Here is a 26,847-nt window from a genome sequence, read left to right as displayed (position 1 = left end):
ATGTTTGAATGCAAAATAAAGTAGTTCATGCGATGACAACTCTAAGCAGCGGGTGTCTACAACACGACTAGTACACAGCGGAAGCTAACCTCAAGCACCTGAAAAAAACATGCTTAAAAACGTCAACACAAAGGTTGGTGAGCTATAGTTTAAGTATAACAGTATGTAAGGTAGGCCACGAGATTTCAGTGCTACAAAGAGCGTTTCAAAACAGTATGATAAAGTATATGTTAACCGTGGGCACTTGGTAACTAACTTAACGTTTATACCCCCTGAAAGTACACTTGGCAAGTGCGTATGTTTACGAAGTATTAAACACTCGTTAAATGCTAGCGCTACTAGCCCGAGTGGGGATGTCAAACCCTATGGATCCATATCTAAGATTCGCGTTCACGGTTCAAAAACCAATGATTAAACGTTACCGAGCTAAAGGGAATGTTTCTGCCGTTATATAACCCACACATATATAAGTTTAAGTACTCGTGCCTAGTATGTAAAATATAAAATCCGCATGTATTCTCAGTTCCCAAAATAAGTTAAAGTAAAAAGGGGATGCTATAACTCACAATGATATGTAGCGGTAAAGTAGTAGTCGGGAAAGGTGTGCAAGTAAATGGTCCGAAGTCCACAACCTAAGTCAAATAGTACTAAGTCATTAAATCATCTTAATAGGTTTAAAAGTATGTATTTAAGGTCTTAAGGGTCATCATCATTCATCATTAAACAAAAGGCGTAAAGTAAGTTTCGTTTATGAAAGTAGTTTTCAACAAAGTCTGATTTCAGTCAGTCACCACGGCCTCTACCCTTACTTAATTAACGTGAGACCAGTGGCCATGGCTCCGTCTATGAGTCCCTTAAGTGTGGTAAAATTTACAGAAGCAAACTCGTCTTGGTTTGACCGTGGCGACGGTCTAAGTGCGAGTAGGTCAGAAATTTCTGCACAACGTTAAAGGACATAGTAACGATCGGAGGGCCATAAATCCTAAACCGTAACTCGGATTAAGACGTGTCCTATATGAAAAGTTATCTACCCGAAAAGATCTATCTAAAAATCAAGGTTAGAACAGCCCAGGTCTACTGTTCTTTTCCAGAAGCATCAGGTCAGAAAGTTTTGGACAGAAACAGTAAGTTTAAAAGGGTTCCGGTGGTCTTGGTGCTTGATGTTCATCATGGTTCTCATCCTTGATGCATATAGCTTCAAGTGTACAACTCATTGATGTATCTACATCATCTTAACCAAGTCTTGACCATCATAACCCTAGTGCAAGTCTAAGACATGAAGCACAACTCACTTAAGAGTTGCATGTAGTTTGATGAACCAAAGTTACATCAAAGTCTTAGGTTTGACACTTACATGGACTTTAAAGCTAATAACAAGTTACAAACTTGAAAGTAAACTAACTAATCAAGATCATAAGTAGTAGAACATAGTTCTTAGTTTGATCTTGAAGATCCAAGACTCAAAAGTCTAGATCCAAAGTTATATTTAAAGAAAACTTATTTGTGTGTTCTTGAACTTTCAAGGTTAACTTAATTTGTTCAAGAGATATGAGATCAAGACTAACTTGTAGTACTTGACCATATAAACTAACTACATGAAATTAAAGTGCATAAATTGAAGAAGTAAACTTAAATAAACAAGAAAAGGTTCATGGTTGTTCATACTTTAAAGATTCAAACCAAAGTTTGATCTTTAGAAAGTAAACTTTAAAGTTTACTTCATGAGCTTCAAGTATGTCTTTAATCAACACATGGAACTTGCAACTTTTGAAACAATTGAAGTAGAATCATAAACTAGTGAGTTTATGTTCTTGTGTTCTTGAACTTACAAGATAATAGAAGAACCAAAACTAGAAAGTTAGGTTCTTGAAAGCTAGTAAGTAACTACAACAACAAGATGAAACAAGTAACAACAACAAACAAGAAATCAAACAAGCAAGTAACAAAAGATGATGATGATGATTTAGTGTGTATATAATTCGGTTTCTAACAAGAAAAGAAGAAGAGAAAGAGCTTGAAAGAACACTCACACTTGAGAGCAAAAGATGAGAGGATGTTTGAGAGAAAAGTGAGTGTGTGTGTGTGTAAATGAAAGAGTAATATGAATACTAGTGAGTATGTAGTGTAAAAAAAATTCAAAAACCACTAAATGGCCACCAAGGCCGACGGCTTTTGGAGTGGGGGAGGGGGAAAGAGTTTGTTTGTTGGTTACATGGATGAAAAGTCTTAAAAGTTGGATACTTGGTGTTAGTTCATGGGGATTAGATGATAACTAGATTCTCATGTGACAAAACTAACTAGTTACATTTACAAGTACTACTTACATGACTAAGTGGGCTAGTCAAGTCCATTTAAAAGGTAGGGTGGGCTTGGAAGCACAATAACATAAGTCCATTTACTTTAAACAAGCCCAAGTTCAATAATTCACAAGTTAAACCAATTAAAGCCCAAGTAACTAACTAGTCACCATAGTTAATTAAAATGATTAATAAAATTAATCATGAATGCAAATAATATCTAGAAATATTATTCGTGAAAGTTCCGGGTGTCACAAAGACGTTTCGGGCACTTAAAAGTCAAGTACGGGCAATCATAGCAACATGTAAATGTAATAACATACATTCGTTTAATCACACGTATTAATAATAGTAATTATTAATAAATAAATGTTGGAAATTCCAGGGTCGTTACATTCTAGAACTCTTTAAGAAGATAATTTACAAGTAAACTCATAACTAAGTTTACAATCACTCTTGCTTGAATCACTCTAAATTAATTACAATGAAATTTGAAAGATATCAGTAAATGTATAGAAATGTAAGTGCAATAGATGAGTCTTTAAGTGCTCTAAGGTTTGGCTTTTATAGGCAAGAGAAATTCAAACCCGAATGTCTGCGGCTCACCCCACGGTCGACCGTGGTTCGACCGTGCAGCTCTAATCTCTGAATTTTGTAGCCGCTTGAGATCTTTTACTTTGACTTTTTTCCTTATTAGATGGCTGCAATTAGATGCCAAAAACATCTGAAAAGACCTACATTATCCCTTTTGTCTTGGAAGCATTCTTTAAAGTTGATCTAGGCTTGAAAGAGAAAAGTCACTTTGTACTAGAGGTGTGTCATTGATTTCCTTTTAAGGCAAATGCATAATTTTGATCCCATGACAACCATAAGCTTCCAAACTTCAAGTCACAAGTCTTCAACCACTTTGTCAACATTAGTTTTGCAAGTATATGCTTTCATTGGCAACTTGCAAGCTTCCAAATTAGACTAACTTGTTTTCATATGAAGACTTTTGGGAGTTTACACTAAACTCTTATTAAACACATGATTAGTGCTTAATGGTTACTCAAGTGAAGAGCATCTCTTTAATTGGGACTTAATGACCATCTTTTAATTTAGATTTATGAAAGTACACTTTGAATATGACCAAAACTCATTTGAATATGAAGGGGCAACTATTTTAAGTATGTTTAAACAAGTTTTATAAATTATAGATGCCCCGAATTAGTTAAACATTTTTCGATGAAAAATCTTGACAGTGGGTTTCTGCGGTCAACCCACGGCTGACCGTGCAGTCGATCGTGTACCTTGTTTCGAAGAACAAAGGTACAGGGCATCCACGGTCAGATCTGCGGTCGATCGTGGATCGACCGTGCTCCTTTAATATGTTTTTAAATGACTCTTTTGACTTATCGGTTTGTTTTTTGGTCGTTTGCTAGAGATAGTGTAGGCTTATGAACTTATGTTGTTCTATACGTTGTTGTAAGCACACAAGACATGGTGTCATCATCAAAACAAAGTGTTTAACATTTGAATATTAATATTGGATTACTAACCAACATTCTCCCCCTTTTTGATGATGACAAACCTATGTAAGTGTGCTTAAGCATGTAGTACAACACATGTGTTAACATCACTTACCATACGCTTTCTCCCCCATTTATCGAAGCAAAAAGGTTAGCTCCCCGTGGAACTAAGCACGCCCTAGAGTAATGCTCCCCCTTGAATGGTACATAATGGTTGATGATATAGCTCCCCCTTGAAATGTGCAATATAAAACTCATAGAAAAGATCATTAGTACTGATATCGCTCCATTTATATATGTTTTATCTCGCGATATCTCCCTCTCTTTGTTCGGTTTATGATGATCTTGGAGCCTATTTTGTGTGTTATTGAGCTAAATGGTAATTTAAGGGCTAAAGACTTGATTTAGTGTAAAATTGACCAAATCTTGAGCAAAATTGGCAAAGGAAATGACAAGTGCAGGATTCATCTCAAAAAGCACCGCTCCTGAACTAAGAGCGCCGCTCCTGTGGGGCAAAAGCACCGCACCAACATGAAAAGCGACGTTCTTATGCACATTTCAGCTCCATTTTCCACCAGTGACCAGAAGCGCCATTCCTAAAGTCAGGAGTGCCGCTCCTATCCAGACAAAAGCGGCGCTCCTATAGCAAAAGCGTCGTCCCAGAATGTTGCCAAAAGCGGCGTTCCGGATCAAAAGCGCCGTTCCTCAATTAAGCTAAAATCGCCGCTCCTGCATCAAAAGCGGCGCTCCTGTCGCTATTTTAGCCCAGATTTTCAGCACTATAAAAGGAACGAGATTAGGTCATTTTTCATATGCATCTTTAGAGAGCAGCTGTCTTAGGTTCGAATTTTACATACAAAACCCTAATTTCATCATCCATTGGTGTTTAAGGGTGGATTCAAGGAGGCTAGCTCTAGATTCATCATTGTTTAGCTTAGATCTTCATCTTCTTTACATTTTGGGTTGTAATCTTCACTTTACTTTACATACTTTGCATTAATTACTTGTAATAACTTGAAGATGATGATCATTTATGTTTCTATGCTTATTATTAGTTTGATCATAGCCATGATTGGCTAAATCTCTTGTGTTTGCTTATCTATGAATCTCTAATGCTAGTGTTTGCCTCAAAATCAATTGAATAATGTTGTTTGAATGAATTACATAATCATGTGTTATTGAGTTAGCTAAAGATCTATTGCTATGAGTTTGTTTTAGGCTTGACTTTGATTACATATGTTGAGTAGCTCTCTTAGTGATTTGAGAAGTGAATCAATGTGTGCTTCAACACCGTAGGTGATCTAGACAACTAGTTTAGGAATTTCAAGTGATTGTGTTCTTGATCTAGGTTGGTTTTCAAGTGGCCTTTAGTCAACATAGTAGTGCCGATTATCTTAAGTGATTTCGATAATTGGTGGTTTTAAGTGATTTCAATCTAGGCATAATCTCAATAACAAAATCGTGCTTAACTCGGTCTTAGAATACAATGCTTATGTGAATTCACGGAGTGTTATTTGAATTGAGGTTTAGTAGTGATCCTAAACATTTATGTGACGACCCGGAAATTTCCGGTCAAATTTAAACTTAATCTTTATAAGATTCTGACACGATAAGCAAAGTCTGTAATATTGAGTCTCAAAAATTCTTGAACTATTTACATAGATTCATTTGACCTTTAACTATTTCCGACGATTCACGAACAAATTGATGGTAAATAAATATGGAAGTAAATAAATGTATATTTATATATAAATGTAAGTATTGGAAATGATAAAATATTATTAATTCATTAAAAATTAAACATGTAAAATATTATAAAAAATAAATTGTTACCAAAATAAATTTATGTATAGGTATATATTACTCCTATAATAATTATTATCATATGTATATTAGATTATATGTAAAAACTATAAATATTATATGTCGAAACTATTTTAAATGAATATAACATATCAAGTAAATATATATCTAATAATTATAAAACAATCATATTTAATATACAAACACATATATTATAATTTTTATTAAAATGAATAAATAATATTCAATATATGTTATATATGGTACAATTATAATACATACTATTATTATCTTAAATATAATTACACATTCAAAATATGATTGTTATATTAACATTACTATTAGTACTTTCATTCTTATTATTAATATTAATATATGTATCAGTAATATTATTATTTTTAATACAATATATATATATATATATATATATATATATATATATAATTTGGTATGAATAAGTTGATATATATAATTTGATATATTATTATTATTATCAATGTTATTATTTTTATTAATAATATTAGTATTATTATTATTAATTATATTATACATCTATGGTAATTGTTATTATTATCATTAGTAACATTATCATTACTATCATATTATTATAAATTTGTATTATTATTATTATTATGTATAATATTAAGAGCATTATTATTATTGTTATATTTATTAATAATATTAATTATAAATCTATAAAAATAAATATATAAATATAAGAGTTATACATATATATAGATATATAAATTCAAATAGATATATATATATATATATATATATATATATATACTAATATATATTAGGAAATCTGTATTATTATTATTATTATTATTATTATTATTATTATTATTATTATTATTATTATTATTATTATTATTATTATTAATATATTAAAATCAATAAATCGTACGAAAATGGTTACCCATAGCTATCATCACTGTAAATAAATTTGTTTGTGTCGGATTTTGTTATAAGTCTATTTCAATCCCATTACCAAACAAGAATTCATCCTTCATATAGAGACTTAAACGATTACTTTGAATTAAAATAGGAAAATTATATATAAAAAAAACCGTACCCTCTGTTATGAACTCAAACTGACATAATTCAAATTCAAAGCAATCCTCACAATCTAATAATGCAGAAGCGTTAGGAATCACATATATAAACTATCTGTAAGTTTTCAATCCTCAATTCTTTCTATTAATCTTTAATTTGAGGGTCAAAGTTTTGGGTTTTAAAAGTCAACTAGTGTTCTTGAATCAAATTCGAGTTTGTATTGATGTTTCCAGTTAATTTGATGATCCATAAAGATTATAGGAATGATTTGCAAAACAATTCATGTTGTAATCATAATCTATAACAGTTTTAAATTTAAAATCAATTTTTGAGTTCATGTGTTCTTGAAAGTGAAATACAAAAACTTGAATTCGAAACAAATTTCAAAAACTAAAAATGCAGAGTTGTTAGGAATCTTTTACTCAAACTTCCTGTAAAATCTCAAGTTCCAATTCTTAATAATGAATTCGAATTTGCGAGTCAAAGTTAATTTGTCAAAAGTCAACTGATTTGTTCATCGAGAAATTAGAGCTTGTTGTGATGTTTCAAGTTCAATTGACAATTCCAATAGTTTATATATATGATTTGAAAACTACTTCGTGAAGAAAGCGAGTCCTAAAATAAGCTAAAAATCAAAAAGTGAATTTTTTTTTAAAATGACGAGCAGCAGTACCTGCTGTATTCTATTTTTTATTTTTTATTTTTGTTATTTAAAACATCCTTTACTAGTTCCATGTTTGTTTTCAAGTCCTAAGTAAAACCCCGAATTAGTTATTTTGGTTATTGAGATCCTTTGGTCGTTTGATTTCAATGAAGAAGATGGAACGGATTGAAACAAATACGTGATATATATATGCTGGGGTGTAATATGAATCAGAAAGACATGAATGGCCGATTGGTTAAGTGTGTTTGCGGGTGAGAGAGAGGTCTCGGGTTCGAGCCCTGTTCAGGGCATATTTTTTTAGAAAAGCTTTGGAAGGTAGATTTCATTACCAAAAATTATTATTATCATTATTATTGTTATTTGTACTATAATTATAATTTTTATCATTATTATTATTACTAATATATGTATTATTATTATTATGATTATGATTATTATTGTTATTAAAATAAGTATAAGTATTAATAACATCATTATTATTATTAATATCATTATAAGTATTGTTATTATTAAAGTTTTTATCGTTAAGATCTTGTACTATTATTATTATAACTATAGTTACAATTAAGATTATCGTTATTACTAGGTATCATGAGTTTATGAACTAATGTCTTATGATATTGAATAAGTAAGTATGTATATAACTATAAAGTTTATATTGATTAGGATATGAATAACATAGCTATGGTCATAAGAATTATAAACAGAGAATTTATATGTACGTACGTACAAACATAAAACCATTAAGATCTTAAAATATTAGATTATTATGAAGAATGTTATGAAATAAAAAGTATTACAATTAAGTTATGATTTAAGTGTAACATAATTGAGAGTGAATAAAAATTATGATTTAAAGAGTATTGTTACAAATGTTAATTCGAAACTTCAAATATGAAAATAATATTTTGATAAATAATATTATGTATATATATAAATTTAGGGATTTAAAAACTATGGATAAAATGATGATTTAAGTAAGCTATTAATTATTAATATCATTATCATCAATATTATTACTAACACTACCATAAATAATAATTAGTATTATTATTATTATTATCATTTTTATTATTATTACTAGTATCATTATTATTATTAAAATAATTATTAAATATATAAAACCATATTTAAAACAGATAACCTAATTCTATTCTTAATAAGTATTAAGTAATTATTCAAGATATATAAAATAAATATATTTAAAATATGACATATGAATCATTAAATATAACAAGTATATTAATATTATTAATATATGAACTTGTTATATGTTTTAATATATATATGAATGATATAGGTTCGTGAATCCGAGGCCAACCCTGCATTGTTCAGTTCCGTCATATGTATTTTTACTACAAAATACAGTATAGTGAGTTTCATTTGCTCCATTTTTAAATGCTTTTGCAATATATATTTTTGGGACTGAGAATACATGCGCTGCTTTTATAAATATTTTACGAAATAGACACAAGTAATCGAAACCACATTATATGGTTGAATGATCGAAGCCGAATATGCCCCTTTTGCTTGGTAACCTAAGAACTAGTAAACCGATCTACTAATTGACGCGAATCCTAAAGATAGATCTATTGGGCCTAACGAACCCCATCCAAAGTACCGGATGCTTTAGTACTTCGATGTTGTTTATATCATGTCCGAAGGATTTCCCGAAATGATAGGGGATATTCTTATATGCATCTTGTTAATGTCGGTTACCAGGTGTTCACCATATGAATGATTATTTTTGTCTCTATGCATGGGACGTATATTTATGAGAATTGGAAATGAAAATCTTGTGGTCTATTAAAATGATGAAAATGATCGTTTATGATAAACTAATGAACTCACCAACCTTTTGGTTGACACTTTAAAGCATGTTTATTCTCAGGTATGAAAGAAATCTTCCGCTGTGCATTTGCTCATTTTAGAGACATTACTTGGAGTCATTCATGACATATTTCAAAAGACATTGCATTCGAGTCGTCGAGTTCATTAAGATTATTATTAAGTCTATTATAGTTGGATATATCAACTTTCGATGTAATGAAAGTTTGTCTTTTAAAAACGAATGAAATGTTTGTAAAATTGTATCATATAGAGGTCAAGTACCTCGCGATGTAACCAACTATTGTGAATCGTTTGTAATCGATATGGACTTCGTCCGGATGGATTAGGATGGGTCACTTCAATTTAATAGTTCAACAACTATTGTAATAAAAAAAATAGGCAAAATCGGGGCAAGCCAAGCATAGAGAGGATTAAATAAGTGAACACTTCTTAGTTAATTTGATTTAAGTCTTAATACTTCGTTACTTGTTTCTTGCTACTAGTTCACTTGTTAAGTTTAAGTTTGTTTAATTGTGCAGGTTTTAGTTGTTAGTTAATATCAATCACCCCCCCCCCCCCCCCCCCAATCAAACAAACCATAGGATAATTGATAGTTTCAAATATTCGACTTACACCGCTCCCTTGGGACGAACTTGATAAGAATATTTACATTGCAGTGCTATAATAATCGAGTTCTAAGTGCTCATTAGTTGTGTGTACCTATTTGTAGTGTTTAAATCATATATAAATTTTGAGGGTAAAAGATGTACGTTGCACAACACCATCACACTTTCTTGGCGCCGATGCCGGAGAGCGGTTAGCTTAGTTGGGTATTTGTTTTAAACTTTTGATTGTTCGATCCTTTCGTAGGGGTTTACTCTTATGAAAGTTACTTTTCTTGTTTTATATATTATTTTTGTTTGGAAAACCGCTTGTATTTGTGTTGTGATTGAAGGATAGGTACCTTTGGTGTATGAAAACATGGTCTCACAAGGATCAAGAGTTCACACATCCATTCTCTGATCCGGAAAAACACGTACACGGGGTTTACAATCGTAGAGAAGAAAGGGTATAAGGAGAAATTTCGAAGCTTTGCCATTTTGTTTAGAAGACATGGATCCTAACGGTCAACCGATTCTCAATGAAGAGGGTAATCCAATCAACCATGGTCCACCGGTTAATCAAAACTTATTAAATGATCCGAATGACACGCCGATGTGGAACGCTAGATTAGTTGCACCAACAATGATAGCACTGGCTATTACAAAACCACCAATCGAAGCGGAAAATTGGAAGATTGAGGGTAACTTTTTCACGTTGATCAAAGATACGTACTTTCAAGGGTTGATAGATGAGAATCCATTAGAACACATCCAACACTTTAATGATCTTTGTGATATCTACAAATACAAAGATGTCACCGATAACGCTTTTAAGTTAAGGGCATTCCCCTTTACACTTCAAGGAGAAGTGAAAGTTTGGTTAAGGAGCTTACCATACGATTCCATAAGAACTTTTCAAGATTTAACCAATGAGTTTATCAATCACTTCTTTCCACCGTCAAAAGTAGAACGACTTCCAATGGAGATTAATGGGTTCACCCAACGGGGTGATAAATCTTTGTATGATGCGTGGGTACGATTCAAGAAAATGTTAAGAGCTTGCCCACCGCAAGGTTTGACGAAAAAGGAGTACATCAACTCATTCTACCGGGGTTGTAATGCTTTGATGAAGCAATATCTTGATTCTTCATCCGGTGGAGTATTTATGTATAAATCACCAAATGCGGCCGAAATCTTATTGGAAGACATCTCAGTTAACACATATGAATGGGCACCTCCACCGCGAGATTTGACAAGGAAAAGTGTAGAACAAATCGAGAGTGATAATGGGCAAGTGACGCTTGCAAGCTTAAACAATCAATTTCAAACGTATGGGAAAGAGTTGAAAAAGATTCAACAAACGATAGTCACAATGCAAGTAGGTTGTCAACGACGCGAGGGTCCACATCTCACAAAGAATTGTCCTCAAATTACTCAATGCAATCATGTTGATCTAGATGACATTCCCATGAATTCGGATGCTCATGTGAACTACGTGAGTAATCAAAACTATCAACGGGGAGGAGCATCGAACCAAGGCTACTACAATCCTAATAAAAAACAAGTGTCATTCAACAATCAAACCAATACACCACCCGGATTTACAAACCAAAGCCAAAACCAAGGTTACAACAACAACTATAACCAAAACCGAAACAACAACTTTCAATACCAAAACCAACAACCTTACAACCATCAACCTTATAACAACCAAGCCAATTCGAATTATCAAAACAACCAAGGTTATAGTCACCACAAAATAACCAAGGTTATAATCAACAACTTTACCAAAACATTCAATAATCCCAACCTTCGAAAAGTTTAGAAGAAACCATACAAAACTATATCAAGAAGGTAGAATCAACCGAAGCTTTCCTAACAAAAGAAAATGAACTTTTGAAGCAACAAATACGAAACTAACAAGCTTCATTCCAAAATCTTGAGAGCACCGTTGGGAGACTTTCAAATCAAGTTGCCGAAAGAGCATAAGGAACTTTACCTTCAAACACTCAAGTTAACCCAAACAACAACTACATCAACAACAACAACCGAAACAACCAACACCCCTAACACAACCAACAAAACCAAAACAACAATAACACAAGAGTTATTCCTATTGAGAGCAACACTACCAATCCAAACCATAATCAAGTGAGTTCATCAAATTCAAACAATACTTATGCTCAAGTGAACTCGATAGATTCAACAGAAGAGGATCAAACCGAATATCCTCAAGTTTTCACGTTCAATGTTGAAGGGGACACGTTTGATTTCGATGAAGCGTTGGAAATTGATACAATAGATTATGGGGTATTCAAGTTTTCGGAGGATTCGAATGATGCAGTGTTCATTCCTTATCAAGTTAAAAGTGTAATGTCCATGGAGGATAACGAGTCGACATGCAAGGAACTAAAGGGTAATTTTGAGCAAATTAAATTAGGAAGGGTTGAAAAAGAGAAAAGGGTCGAAACTTTATTGAATGCAAAGGAGCAAAAGAACAAGGTCGAGGTTCTTACTACATCAACCAAAGAGAAAATGAAACACCGGTCTCATATCCTCAACCATTACCTCCTCCATATCCAAAGGATGTGGATTGTAAGTCAACTTTAACCGACAATGAAAACATTTATGTTAAACTCCCCTTGGCGGAGGTGCTTGAGAATATGCCCAGCTATGGGAAATTTTTGAAGACACTTATGGCCAAAAAGGGAGAAGTTGAACAAGCATCCACCGTTTTCTTGAAAAAAGAGTGTGATGGGATTTTAAAGAAATGTAACCTACCACCAAAAATGGGTGATCCCGGACCGTTCCTTATGCCATGTAATGTGAACGGGTCGAAGATGCTTACATCTTTAGCTGACTCGGGGGAAAGTATCAACTTCATGCCCTATTTTGTTTACAAAAAGTTAGGCTTAGGTGACCTTTCGCCCACTACAATGGGAGTTAAATTAATTGATCAATCAATTAGCTCTAGCGTGGGGATTTCCGAAGACTTAATTATTAAGGTGGGGGACAAGGAATTTCCAATTGATTTTGTCATTGTCGATATAAAGGAAGATCCGGGTTGATATAAAGGAAGATCCAGTTGTACCCCTTGTTTTAGGAAGGCCATTTTTGGAGACCGCGAATTCTTTCTTTGACTTTAGAACCTAAAAATTGACTATTAGGGACAAAGGCAAATGCATGAGCATACGAACCAAACGTGTTAGAGCACAATCAATACCATTGACCACACCACAAGTTGTTGCTAGTATACAATGCATCACAACCACAAAGCAAGTTGGTTCACCAACTAAAGGTGGCGGGGGATTGACAAAGAGAACTCACGGTAAACCCAAAGATCAAAATGATGTTGTTGACAAGTCCATGAGAAAATTGTTTGGGCGGGTGCATGGGGCTTCGTCCAAAAACGATGAACATTTAAGAAAATGCCTCATTTCAAACTTGTCAAAACGTGAAAAAGTCAAACTTAAAGATTTAATCAATGAAACCAAAGTAACGAATGATTGGTTAAGGTCAATGATAAGTGGTGGCGGTAATGAAAATGTTTTCCTTAGCTCAAAGGGAGGGGAAGTTTACCACCCCTGTATTAGTTGAATTTTCAGAGGGATGGGAGTCGGGTGATAGACTCATTAAAAACTTTCCACAATTGTGTATATAGTTTCTCGTAGTTGCATTTCATTTAGAATTGTATGATATTCCTTTCGTAGTTGTATTTTTATGTTTTCGCATTTCATGCATATGGGTAAAATCGTAAAACGCCAAAAATAGTTTGTGAATGGGTTAAAATTTAAATTGGAAAAACTGCAATCAGGTATGAAAGTAGCGCTTTTGTCCTAGGAGTGACGCTTTTGGTATTCAAGAGCGACACTTCTGTTTCAAGAGCGATGCTTTAACCTGTGTTTTGGGACCAAAAATGGACAGTAGCCAAGAATGGCGCTTTTGTTTTCAAAAGTGGCGCTTTTATTTCGCCTAGAGTGATGCTTTTCTTCTAAGAGTGCTTCCCTTTTACCAGGAGCGGCGCTCCTGTTCCAAAAGTGGCGCTCCTGCACCTGGTTACTTAAGAAATCTGGACGACTAAAATGTAGTGACCCGAACTTTTCCATGTTTATATATATATTAAATGAAATTGTTATTTTACATGATTAAGTATTTCTAACATGTTAAGCAATCAAACTTGTTAAGACTTGATTAATTGAAATAGGTTTCATATAGACAATTGACCACCCAAGTTGACCGGTGATTCACGAATGTTAAAACTTGTAAAAACTATATGATGACATATATATGGTTATATATATACTTAACATGATATTATGATAAGTAAACATATCATTAAGTATATTAACAATGAACTACATATGTAAAAACAAGACTACTAACTTAATGATTTTGAAACGAGACATATATGTAACGATTATCGTTGTAACGACATTTAATGTATATATATCATATTAAGAGATATTCGTACATCATAATATCATGATAATAAAATAATTTAAAATCTCTTTTGATATTATAAACATTGGGTTAACAACATTTAACAAGATCGTTAACCTAAAGGTTTCAAAACAACACTTACATGTAACGACTAACGATGACTTAACGACTCAGTTAAAATGTATATACATGTAGTGTTTTAATATGTATTCATACACTTTTGAAAGACTTCAAGACACTTATCAAAATACTTCTACTTAACAAAAATGCTTACAATTACATCCTCGTTCAGTTTCATCAACAATTCTACTCGTATGCACCCGTATTTGTACTCGTACAATACACATCTTTTAGATGTATGTACTATTGGTATATACACTTCAATGATTAGCTCTTAGCAGCCCATGTGAGTCACCTAACACATGTGGGAATCATCATTTGGCAACTAGCATGAAATATCTCATAAAATTACAAAAATATGAGTAATCATTCATGACTTATTTACATGAAAATAAAATTACATATCCTTTATATCTAATCCATACACCAACGACCAAAAACACCTAAAAACACTTTCATTCTTCAATTTTCTTCATCTAATTGATCTCTCTCAAGTTCTATCTTCAAGTTCTAAGTGTTCTTCATAAATTCTAAAAGTTCTAGTTTCATAAAATCAAGAATACTTCCAAGATTGCAAGTTTACTTTCAAGTTTTCTAAATCCATTCCAAGTAATCATCCAAGATCAAGAAACCTTTGTTACTTACAGTAGGTTATCTTTCTAATACAAGGTAATAATCATATTCAAACTTTAATTCAATTTCTATAACTATAACAATCTTATTTCGAGTGAAAATCTTACTTGAAATTGTTTTCGTGTCATGATTCTGCTTCAAGAACTTTCAAGCCATCCAAGGAACTTGAGGTAGTAATGATATTCATAACATCATTCGATTCATACATAAAAAGCTGTCTTATTCAACGTTATAAACTTGTAATCACTAGAACATAGTTTAGTTAATTCTAAACTTGTTCGCAAATAAAGTTAATTCTTCTAACTAGACTTTTAAAATCAACTAAACACATGTTCTATATCTATATGATATTCTAACTTAATAATTTAAAACCCGAAAACACGATAAATACCATAAAACTGGGTATACGCCGTCGTAGTAAAACCGGGGGCTGTTTTGGTTGAGATAATTAAAAGCTAAGAAGAACTTTGATTTAAAATCTATACTTCTGGAAAAATGATTTTTCTTATGAACATGAAACTATATCCAAAAATCATGGTTAAACTCAAAGTGAAAGTATGTTTTTCAAAATGGTCATCAAGATGTCGTTCTTTCGACGGAAATGACTACCTCTTTCAAAAACGACTTGTAACTTGTATTTCCGACTATAAACTTATACTTTTTCTGTTTAGATTCATAAAGTTAAGTTCAATATGAAACCGTGGCCACTGGAATCACTCAAAACGGATTAGAAACGAAGAAATGGCGAGTAAAACAAGATTGATAAAAACTACTCATTTTACCTACGTGAAAGTTAGTAATAAATCAATTCCAACCATAACCTAATCAACTTATATTGTATATTATGTAATCTTGAGATACCATAGACACGTATACAATGTTTCGACCTATCATGTTGACCCATCTATATATATATTGCGGAACAACCATAGACACTCTATATGTGAATGTTGGAGTTAGCTATACAGAGTTGAGGTTGATTCCAAAATATATATATAGTTTGAGTTGTGATCAATACTGAGATACGTATACACTGGGTCGTGGATTGATTCAAGATAATATTTATCGATTTATTTCTGTACATCTAACTGTGGACAACTAGTTGTAGGTTACTAACGAGGACAGCAGACTTAATAAACTTAAAACATCAAAATGTATTAAAAGTTTTGTAAATATATTTTGAACATACTTTGATATATATGTATATATTGTTATAGGTTTGTGAATCAACCAGTGGCCAAGTCTTACTTCCCGACGAAGTAAAAATCTGTGAAAGTGAGTTATAGTCTACTTTTAAAATCTAATATTTTTGGGATGAGAATACATGCAGGTTTTATAAATGATTTACAAAATAGACACAAGTACGTGAAACTACATTGTATGGTTGAATTATCGAAATTGAATATGCCCCTTTTTATTAAGTCTGGTAATCTAAGAATTAGGGAACAGACACCCTAATTGACGCAAATCCTAAAGATAGATCTATTGGGCCTAACAAACCCCATCCAAAGTACCGGATGCTTTAGTACTTCGAAATTTATATCATATCCGAAAGGTGTCCCGGAATGATGGGGATATTCTTATATATGCAGCTTGTTAATGTCGGTTACCAGGTGTTCACCATATGAATGATTTTTATCTCTATGTATGGGATGTGTATTGAAATATGAAATCTTGTGGTCTATTGTTACGATTTGATATATATAGGTTAAACCTATAACTCACCAACATTTTTGTTGACATTTAAAGCATGTTTATTCTCAGGTGAATACTAAGAGCTTTCGCTGTTGCATACTAAAATAAGGACAAGATTTGGAGTCCATGTTTGTATGATATTGTGTAAAAACTGCATTCAAGAAACTGATTTCGATGTAACATATTTGTATTGTAAACCATTATGTAATGGTCGTGTGTAAACAGGATGTTTTAGATTATCATTATTTGATAATCTACGTAAAGCTTTTTAAACCTTTATTTATGAAATAAAGGTTATGGTTTGTTTTAAAAATGAATGCAGTCTTTGAAAAACATCACATATAGAGGTCAAAACCTCGCAACGAAATCAATTAATATGGAACGTTTTTAATCAATAAGAACGGGACATTTCAGTTGGTATCCGAGCGTTGGTCTTAGAGAACCAGAATTTTGCATTAGTGTGTCTTATCGAGTTTGTTAGGATGCATTAGTGAGTCTGGACTTCGACCGTGTTTACTTGAAAAATGATTGCTTAACAAATTTTGTTGGAAACTATATATTTTTAACATGTGAATATTATGTGATATATTATTCTCTTAACGTGTTTGATATTATGTGATAGATGTCTACCTCTAGAACAAGTCCCATTAACTCACCTAATAATAATGAAGAGTCAAATGTAAAGGACTGATTCACAAGTTCCCGAAGAGGAACCGGAAGAAGAGTCGGAACCGGAAGAAGAATCGGAACCGGAAGAAGAATCAGAACCGGAAGAAGAACCAGTGGGGGAAAATCCTCAACCAACCGACCAAAGTTAATTATGGTCAACGGTGTTTCCGCCAAGGAAGCAAAATATTGGGAGGATTACCAATTCTCCGATGAATCGGATCCCGACGAGGATTCCGATGATGTTATAGAAATTACCCCAACTGAATTTAAAAAGGCAAAAGAAAACAATAAGGGAAAGAGCATAAAAATAGAGAAATCTGATTCCAACCCCGATGAACTTTATATGTATCGTCAACACCCGTATTTCTTAAGTTGTAACAATAACCCGGGAACCTCTAAACCACCAGGTTTTTCTAGACCAATGTGGAAAACGATGGCTCGTATTAGGGGAACATCATATATCCCTAAAAACTTAGCAAAAAGAACCAAGTTCGAAAAAGAAGAAACGAGTGAGTCGGAATAAGATAGTTGTATTTGTGCGGTGAAATATATGTAATATACTGTGCTTATGCTTTACGATATATGTAAAAATTGCTTGTATTAATAAGTATCTTTTATGAATCTAACTCTTGTCTATTTTACAGTATAAAAACACAAAATGGATAGACAACCCAATATTTTAGAAGACTTACCCGGAGACATGATTGATGAAATCTTGTCTAGAGTCGGTCAGAATTCCTCGGCACAACTATTTAAGGCGAGATCAGTTTGTAAGACATTCGAAGAACGTTCCAAGAATTCCTTGGTTTATAAAAGGCTTTCGTTCAAAAGATGGGGGATATCACATTGGGAAATGCATAAGTTACGATGTGTTTACTTTAACGCATATATTGCGGGGAACCCAAATGCTATTTTACGCAACGGGTTAAGAAATTATTTTGACTCAATATATCCGAATATAGGACTTCGTGATTTAGAAAAAGCGGCTAACATGCAACATAAAGAAGCATGTTATGCTTACGGCTTAGTAATGTTCGCTTCTCACCAAAGTGAGAACAAGAACATCGGGCAACAACTTTTAAACAAAACGTTCCCACAAGTGACGGAGTCGGTAATTGGGGTAAGAAATGAGGTTTTTAGATTGTTAAGGGACTGTTGGATATTACGTAACCCTCTTCCCTTTGACGACGTTACAACACGCTGTCTTATCAACGGCCATAACGGTTATGTTCCACAAGACCAAGGATGGGAAGTAGTCCTAGTAAAACCAGAATGCATGACTTGTTTCTAGACGTATGAATTACGTGTCCTTATTGCCTTTGCTGAACGACTTGTATACTAGCTAGAATTATCTTCACAACCATCTTGTATCAAATTTATTGTGTGCTATATTTCATGCTATATGTAAAATAAGCGGTATTGTAAGTTTGTAAAATATTGTGTAAAAGTTTGAACGCGAAATATTATTATAATCAGTTTTTCATATAGAATTGTAGTAGTTGAATTGTATATTAGCTACTAAGTATGAACTTAACGGGTAGGTACTACCCGAATTTAAACTTATAAAACGCTAATATGAAGAAAAAGCTTTTATAAATGAGTTCATATTATGCTACGAGATACTACAGACTACTCTTAATATTCTGTATGATTAACTTGTTTCATTTGACTATTTGAAGGAAATGGCACCGACTACTCGACAAACCTTGAATATGAGCGAAGAGGAATTTCGTGCCTTTCTTGCTTCAAACATAGCCGCAGTACAGGCTGTGCTACATACCAACAATAACCTTGGATCTAGCAGTACAGGAAATCGTGTATGATGCACCTACAAAGAATTCACTGCCTGCAAACCTTTGGAATTTGATGGAACCGAAGGACCAATCGGATTGAAACGGTGGACCGAGAAGGTCGAATCGGTGTTTGCCATAAATAAGTGTACTAAAGAGGACAAAGTGAAGTACGCTACGCATACCTTCACAGGTTCTGCGTTAACATGGTGGAATACCTATCTAGAGCAAGTGGGACAAGATGATGCTTACGCACTACCGTGGTCAGCATTCAAGCACTTGATGAACGAGAAGTACCGTCCCAGAACCGAGGTCAATAAGCTCAAGACAGAACTTAGAGGGTTACGAACCCAAGGATTTGATATTACCACGTACGAAAGATGATTCACAGAATTGTGCCTATTGTGTCCGGGAGCGTTCGAAGATGAGGAAGAGAAGATCGACGCGTTCATGAAAGGATTACCGGAAAGAATCCAAGAAGATATAAGTTCACACGAGCCCGCCTACATACAACAGGCATGTAGAATGGCTCACAAACTAGTGAACCAGATTGAAGAAAGAATTAAAGAACAGACTGCTGAAGAGGCCAATGTGAAGCAAGTCAAAAGAAAGTGGGAGGAAAACGATGATAAGAATCACCAATACAACAACAACAACAGCAATTACAACAATAATCACAACAACTATCCCAACAATCGCAACATCGCAACTACAACAAACGGCCCAACAACAACAACAACAACAACAACAACAACAGCAACAGCAACTACAACAATCATCCCAACAATAATAACAACCGCAACAATAACAACAATCAGAAGCAGCTATGCCAAAGGTGTGAAAAGTATCACTCGGGGTTCTGCACCAAATTTTGCAACAAGTGTAAAAGAAATGGTCATAGCGCGGCGAAGTGTGAGGTCTACGGACCAGGGGTTAACAGAACGAAAGGAACAAATGGTGTCAGAACGAGTAATGGCGGAGCAAGTAGTGTCGGAGCAAGTTATGCCAATGTAGTTTGTTATAAATGTGGAAAACCGGGCCACATTATTAGAAATTGACCGAACCAGGAGAACACGAATGGACAAGGCCGTGGAAGAGTTTTCAATATTAATGCGGCAGAGGCACAGGAAGACCCGGAGCTTGTTACGGGTACGTTTCTTATTGACAATAAATCTGCTTACGTTTTATTTGATTCGGGTGCGGATAGAAGCTATATGAGTAGAGATTTTTGTGCTAAATTAAGTTGTCCATTGACGCCTTTGGATAGTAAATTTTTACTCGAATTAGCAAATGGTAAATTAATTTCAGCAGATAATATATGTCGGAATCGAGAAATTAAACTGGTTAGCGAAACATTTAAGATTGACTTGATACCAGTAGAGTTAGGGAGTTTTGATGTGATAATCGGTATGGACTGGTTGAAAGAAGTGAAAGCAGATATCGTTTGTTACAAAAATACAATTCGCATTATACGAGAAAAAGGAAAACCCTTAATGGTGTACGGAGAAAAGGGCAACACGAAGCTACATCTTATTAGTAATTTGAAGGCACAAAAACTAATAAGAAAAGGTTGCTATGCTGTTCTAGCACACGTCGAGAAAGTACAAACTGAAGAAAAGAGCATCAATGATGTTCCCGTCGTAAAAGAATTTCCCGATGTATTTCTGAAAGAATTACCAGGATTACCCTCACATCGATCCGTTGAATTTCAAATAGATCTTATACCAGGAGCTGCACCAATAGCTAGTGCTCCTTACAGACTCGCACCCAGCGAGATGAAAGAACTACAAAGCCAATTACAAGAACTTTTAGAGCGTGGTTTTATTCGACCAAGCACATCACCGTGGGGAGCTCCTGTTTTGTTTGTCAAGAAGAAAGATGGTACATTTAGGTTGTGTATTGACTACATAGAGTTGAACAAACTTACCATCAAAAACCGTTATCCACTGCCGAGAATTGACGACTTATTTGATCAACTACAAGGCTCGTCTGTTTATTCAAAGATTGACTTACGTTCCAGGTGAAATGTCCCGTTCTTATTGATTAAAAACGTTCCATATTAATTGATTTCGTTGCAAGGTTTTGACCTCTATATGAGACGTTTTTCAAAGACTGCATTCATTTTAAAACAAACCATAACCTTTATTTCATCAATAAAGGTTTAAAAAGCTTTACGTAGATTATCAAATAATGATAATCTAAAATATCCTGTTTACACACGACCATTACATAATGGTTTACAATACAAAGATGTTACAACAAAATAAGTTTCTTGAATGCAGTTTTTACACAATATCATACAAGCATGGACTCCAAATCTCGTCCTTATTTAAGTATGCGACAGCGGAAGCTCTTAATAATCACCTGAGAATTAACATGCTTAAAACGTCAACAAAAATGTTGGTGAGTTATAGGTTTAACCTATATATATCAAATCATAATAATAGACCACAAGATTTCATATTTCAATACACATCCCATACATAGAGATAAAAATCATTCATATGGTGAACACCTGGTAACCGACATTAACAAGATGCATATATAAGAATATCCCCATCATTCCGGGACACCCTTCGGATATGATATAAATTTCGAAGTACTAAAGCATCCGGTACTTTGGATGGGGTTTGTTAGGCCCAATAGATCTATCTTTAGGATTCGCGTCAATTAGGGTGTCTGTTCCCTAATTCATAGATTACCAGACTTAATAAAAAGGGGCATATTCGATTTCAATAATTCAACCATAGAATGTAGTTTCACGTACTTGTGTCTATTTTGTAAATCATTTATAAAACCTGCATGTATTCTCATCCCAAAAATATTAGATTTTAAAAGTGGGACTATAACTCACTTTCACAGATTTTTACTTCGTCGGGAAGTAAGACTTGACCACTGGTTGTTTCACGAACCTATAACAATATATACATATATATCAAAGTATGTTCAAAATATATTTACAACACTTTTAATATATTTTGATGTTTTAAGTTTATTAAGTCAGCTGTCCTCGTTAGTAACCTACAACTAGTTGTCCACAGTTAGATGTACAGAAATAAATCGATAAATATTATCTTGAATCAATCCACGACCCAGTGTATACGTATCTCAGTATTGATCACAACTCAAACTATATATATTTTGGAATCAACCTCAACCCTGTATAGCTAACTCCAACATTCACATATAGAGTGTCTATGGTTGTTCCGAAATATATATAGATGTGTCGACATGATAGGTCGAAACATTGTATACGTGTCTATGGTATCTCAAGATTACATAATATACAATACAAGTTGATTAAGTTATGGTTGGAATAGATTTGTTACCAATTTTCACGTAGCTAAAATGAGAAAAATTATCCAATCTTGTTTTACCCATAACTTCTTCATTTTAAATCCGTTTTGAGTGAATCAAATTGCTATGGTTTCATATTGAACTCTATTTTATGAATCTAAACAGAAAAAGTATAGGTTTATAGTCGGAAAAATAAGTTACAAGTTGTTTTTGTAAAGGTAGTCATTTCAGTCGAAAGAACGACGTCTAGATGACCATTTTAGAAAACATACTTCCACTTTGAGTTTAACCATAATTTTTGGATATAGTTTCATGTTCATAATAAAAATCATTTTCTAATAATAACAACTTTTAAATCAAAGTTTATCATAGTTTTTAATTAACTAACCCAAAACAGCCCGCGGTGTTACTACGACGGCGTAAATCCGGTTTTACGGTGTTTTTCGTGTTTCCAAGTTTTAAATCATTAAGTTAGCATATCATATAGATATAGAACATGTGTTTAGTTGATTTTAAAAGTCAAGTTAGAAGGATTAACTTTTGTTTGCGAACAAGTTTAGAATTAACTAAACTATGTTCTAGTGATTACAAGTTTAAACCTTCGAATAAGATAGCTTTATATGTATGAATCGAATGATGTTATGAATATCATTACTACCTTAAGTTCCTTGGATAAACCTACTGGAAAATAGAAAAATGGATCTAGCTTCAACGGATCCTTGGATGGCTCGAAGTTCTTGAAGAAGAATCATGACAAGAAAACAAGTTCAAGTAAGATCATCACTTGAAATAAGATTGTTATAGTTATAGAAATTGAACCAAAGTTTGAATATGATTATTACCTTGTATTAGAATGATAAACTACTGTAATAAACAAAGATTTCTTGAGGTTGGATGATCACCTTACAAGATTGGAAGTGAGCTAGCAAACTTGAAAGTATTCTTGATTTTATGTAACTAGAACTTGTAGAATTTATGAAGAACACTTAGAACTTGAAGATAGAACTTGAGAGAGATCAATTAGATGAAGAAAATTGAAGAATGAAAGTGTTTGTAGGTGTTTTTGGTCGTTGGTGTATGGATTAGATATAAAGGATATGTAATTTTGTTTTCATGTAAATAAGTCATGAATGATTACTCATATTTTTGTAATTTTATGAGATATTTCATGCTAGTTGCCAAATGATGGTTCCCACATGTGTTAGGTGACTCACATGGGCTGCTAAGAGCTGATCATTGAAGTGTATATACCAATAGTACATACATCTAAAAGCTGTGTATTGTACGAGTACGAATACGGGTGCATACGAGTAGAATTGTTGATGAAACTGAACGAGGATGTAATTGTAAGCATTTTTGTTAAGTAGAAGTATTTTGATAAGTGTATTGAAGTCTTTCAAAAGTGTATAAATACATATTAAAACACTACATGTATATACATTTTAACTGAGTCGTTAAGTCATCGTTAGTCGTTACATGTAAGTGTTGTTTTGAAACCTTTAGGTTAACGATCTTGTTAAATGTTGTTAACCTAATGTTTATAATATCAAATGAGATTTTAAATTATTATATTATCATGATATTATCATGTATGAATATCTCTTAATATGATATATATACATTAAATGTCTTTACAACGATAATCGTTACATATATGTCTCGTTTAAAAATCATTAAGTTAGTAGTCTTGTTTTTACATATGTAGTTCATTGTTAATATACTTAATGATATGTTTACTTATCATAGTATCATGTTAACTATATATATATATATCCATATATATGTCATCATATAGTTTTTACAAGTTTTAACGTTCGTGAATCACCGGTCAACTTGGGTGGTCAATTGTCTATATGAAACATATTTCAATTAATCAAGTCTTAACAAGTTTGATTGCTTAACATGTTGGAAACATTTAATCATGTAAATATCAATCTCAATTAATATATATAAACATGGAAAAGTTCGGGTCACTACACCGGGTATCATCAAATGCGGGTGAAAGAAGATGATATTCCAAAGACTGCTTTCAGAACACGTTACGGTCATTACGAGTTTATGGTCATGCCGTTTGGTTTAACTAATGCACCAGCTGTGTTCATGGACCTTATGAACCGAGTGTGTGGACCATACCTTGACAAGTTGTCATTGTTTTCATTGATGACATACTTATTTACTCAAAGAATGACCAAGAACATGGTGAACATTTGAGAAAGGTGTTAGAAGTATTGAGGAAGGAAGAATTGTACGCTAAGTTTTCAAAGTGTGCATTTTGGTTGGAAGAAGTTCAATTCCTCGGTCACATAGTGAACAAAGAAGGTATTAAGGTGGATCCGGCAAAGATAGAAACTGTTGAAAAGTGGGAAGCCCCGAAAACTCCGAAACACATACGCCAGTTTTTAGGACTAGGTGGTTACTACAGAAGGTTCATCCAAGACTTTTCCAGAATAGCAAAACCCTTGACTGCATTAACGCATAAAGGGAAGAAATTTAAATGGAAGGATGAACAAGAGGAAGCGTTCCATTTATTGAAGAAAAAGCTAACTACGGCACCTATATTGTCATTGCCTAAAGGGAATGATGATTTTGTGATTTATTGTGACGCATCAAAGCAAGGTCTCGGTTGTGTATTAATGCAACGAACGAAGGTGATTGCTTATGCGTCTAGGCAATTGAAGATTCACGAACAAAATTATACGACGCATGATTTGGAATTAGGCGCGTTTGTTTTTGCATTAAAGACTTGGAGGCACTACTTATATAGGGTCAAAAGTATTATATATACCGACCACAAAAGTCTTCAACACATATTTAATCAGAAACAACTGAATATGAGGCAGCGTAGGTGGATTAAATTGTTGAATGATTATGACTTTGAGATTCGTTACCACCCGGGGAAGGCAAATGTGGTAGCCGACACCTTGAGCAGAAAGGACAGAGAACCCATTCGAGTAAAATCTATGAATATAATGATTCACACTAACCTTACTACTCAAATAAAGGAGGCGCAACAAGGAGTTTTAAAAGAGGGAAATTTAAAGGATGAAATACCCAAAGGATCGGAGAAGCATCTTAATATTCGGGAAGACGGAACCCGGTATAGGGCTGAAAGAATTTGGGTACCAAAATTTGGAGATATGAGAGAAATGGTACTTAGAGAAGCTCATAAAACCAGATACTCAATACATCATGGAACGGGGAAGATGTACAAGGATCTTAAGAAACATTTTTGGTGGCCAGGTATGAAAGCCGATATTGCTAAATATGTAGGAGAATGTTTGACGTATTCTAAGGTCAAAGCTGAACATCAGAAACCATCAGGTCTACTACAACAACCTGAAATCCCGGAATGGAAATGGGAAAACATTACCATGGATTTCATCACTAAATTGCCATGGACTGCAAGTGGTTTTGATACTATTTGGGTAATAGTTGATCGTCTCACCAAAATAGCACACTTCCTGCCAATAAGAGAAGATGACAAGATGGAGAAGTTAGCACGACTGTATTTGAAGGAAGTCGTCTCCAGACATGGAATACCAATCTCTATTACCTCTGATAGGGATGGCAGATTTATTTCAAGATTCTGGCAGACATTACAATAAGCATTAGGAACTCGTCTAGACATGAGTACTGCCTATCATCCACAAACTGATGGGCAGAGTGAAAGGACGATACAAACGCTTGAAGACATGCTACGAGCATGTGTTATTGATTTCGAAAATAGTTGGGATCGACATCTACCGTTAGCAGAATTTTTCTACAACAACAGCTATCATTCAAGTATTGAGATGGCGCCATTTGAAGCACTTTATGGTAGAAAGTGCAGGTCTCCGATTTGTTGGAGTGAAGTGGGGGATAGACAGATTACGGGTCCGGAGATAATACAAGAAACTACCGAGAAGATCATCCAAATTCAACAACGGTTGAAAACCGCCCAAAGTCGACAAAAGAGCTACGCTGACATTAAAAGAAAAGATATAGAATTTGAAATTGGAGAGATGGTCATGCTTAAAGTTGCACCTTGGAAAGGCGTTGTTCGATTTGGTAAACGAGGGAAATTAAATCCAAGGTATATTGGACCATTCAAGATTATTGATCGTGTCGGACCAGTAGCTTACCGACTTGAGTTACCTCAACAACTCGCGACTGTACATAACACTTTCCACGTCTCGAATTTGAAGAAATGTTTTGCTAAAGAAGATCTCACTATTCCGTTAGACGAAATTCAAATCAACGAAAAACTTCAATTCATCGAAGAACCCGTCGAAATAATGGATCGTGAGGTTAAAAGACTTAAACAAAATAAGATACCAATTGTTAAGGTTCGATGGAATGCTTGTAGAGGACCCGAGTTCACCTGGGAATGAGAAGATCAGATGAAGAATAAATACCCGCATTTATTTCTAGAAGATACGTCAACACCTCCAACTGCTTAAA

General features: G+C 33.7%; 1 protein-coding gene across 1 annotated transcript; it reads left to right on the top strand.

Annotated features, from left to right (window-relative positions):
• The first annotated feature begins 10,274 nt into the window (after nucleotides 1-10,274).
• Nucleotides 10,275-12,831, top strand: LOC139860314 (uncharacterized). Its single transcript, XM_071849080.1, has 3 exons — nucleotides 10,275-11,141; nucleotides 11,885-12,358; nucleotides 12,454-12,831. Exons 1-3 carry the CDS (start codon nucleotides 10,275-10,277, stop codon nucleotides 12,829-12,831), a joined length of 1,719 nt encoding a protein of 572 aa, XP_071705181.1.
• The last annotated feature ends 14,016 nt before the right edge of the window (nucleotides 12,832-26,847 follow it).

This window comes from Rutidosis leptorrhynchoides, chromosome 7 (genome assembly GCF_046630445.1).
Source record: "Rutidosis leptorrhynchoides isolate AG116_Rl617_1_P2 chromosome 7, CSIRO_AGI_Rlap_v1, whole genome shotgun sequence".
NCBI classification, from domain to species: domain Eukaryota; kingdom Viridiplantae; phylum Streptophyta; class Magnoliopsida; order Asterales; family Asteraceae; genus Rutidosis; species Rutidosis leptorrhynchoides.
Note: the sequence above shows the minus strand (reverse complement) of the source record. Positions and strands in the feature narration are given on the sequence as shown.

Coding starts and splice junctions, on each gene's coding strand:
- LOC139860314 (XM_071849080.1), top strand. CDS start 10,275: ATGGATCCTAACGGTCAACCGATTCTCAATGAAGAGGGTAATCCAATC. Junction 11,142..11,884: donor AAACGATAGTCACAATGCAA/GTAGGTTGTCAA, acceptor ATTCCTATTGAG/AGCAACACTACCAATCCAAA. Junction 12,359..12,453: donor ATATCCAAAGGATGTGGATT/GTAAGTCAACTT, acceptor AAATTTTTGAAG/ACACTTATGGCCAAAAAGGG.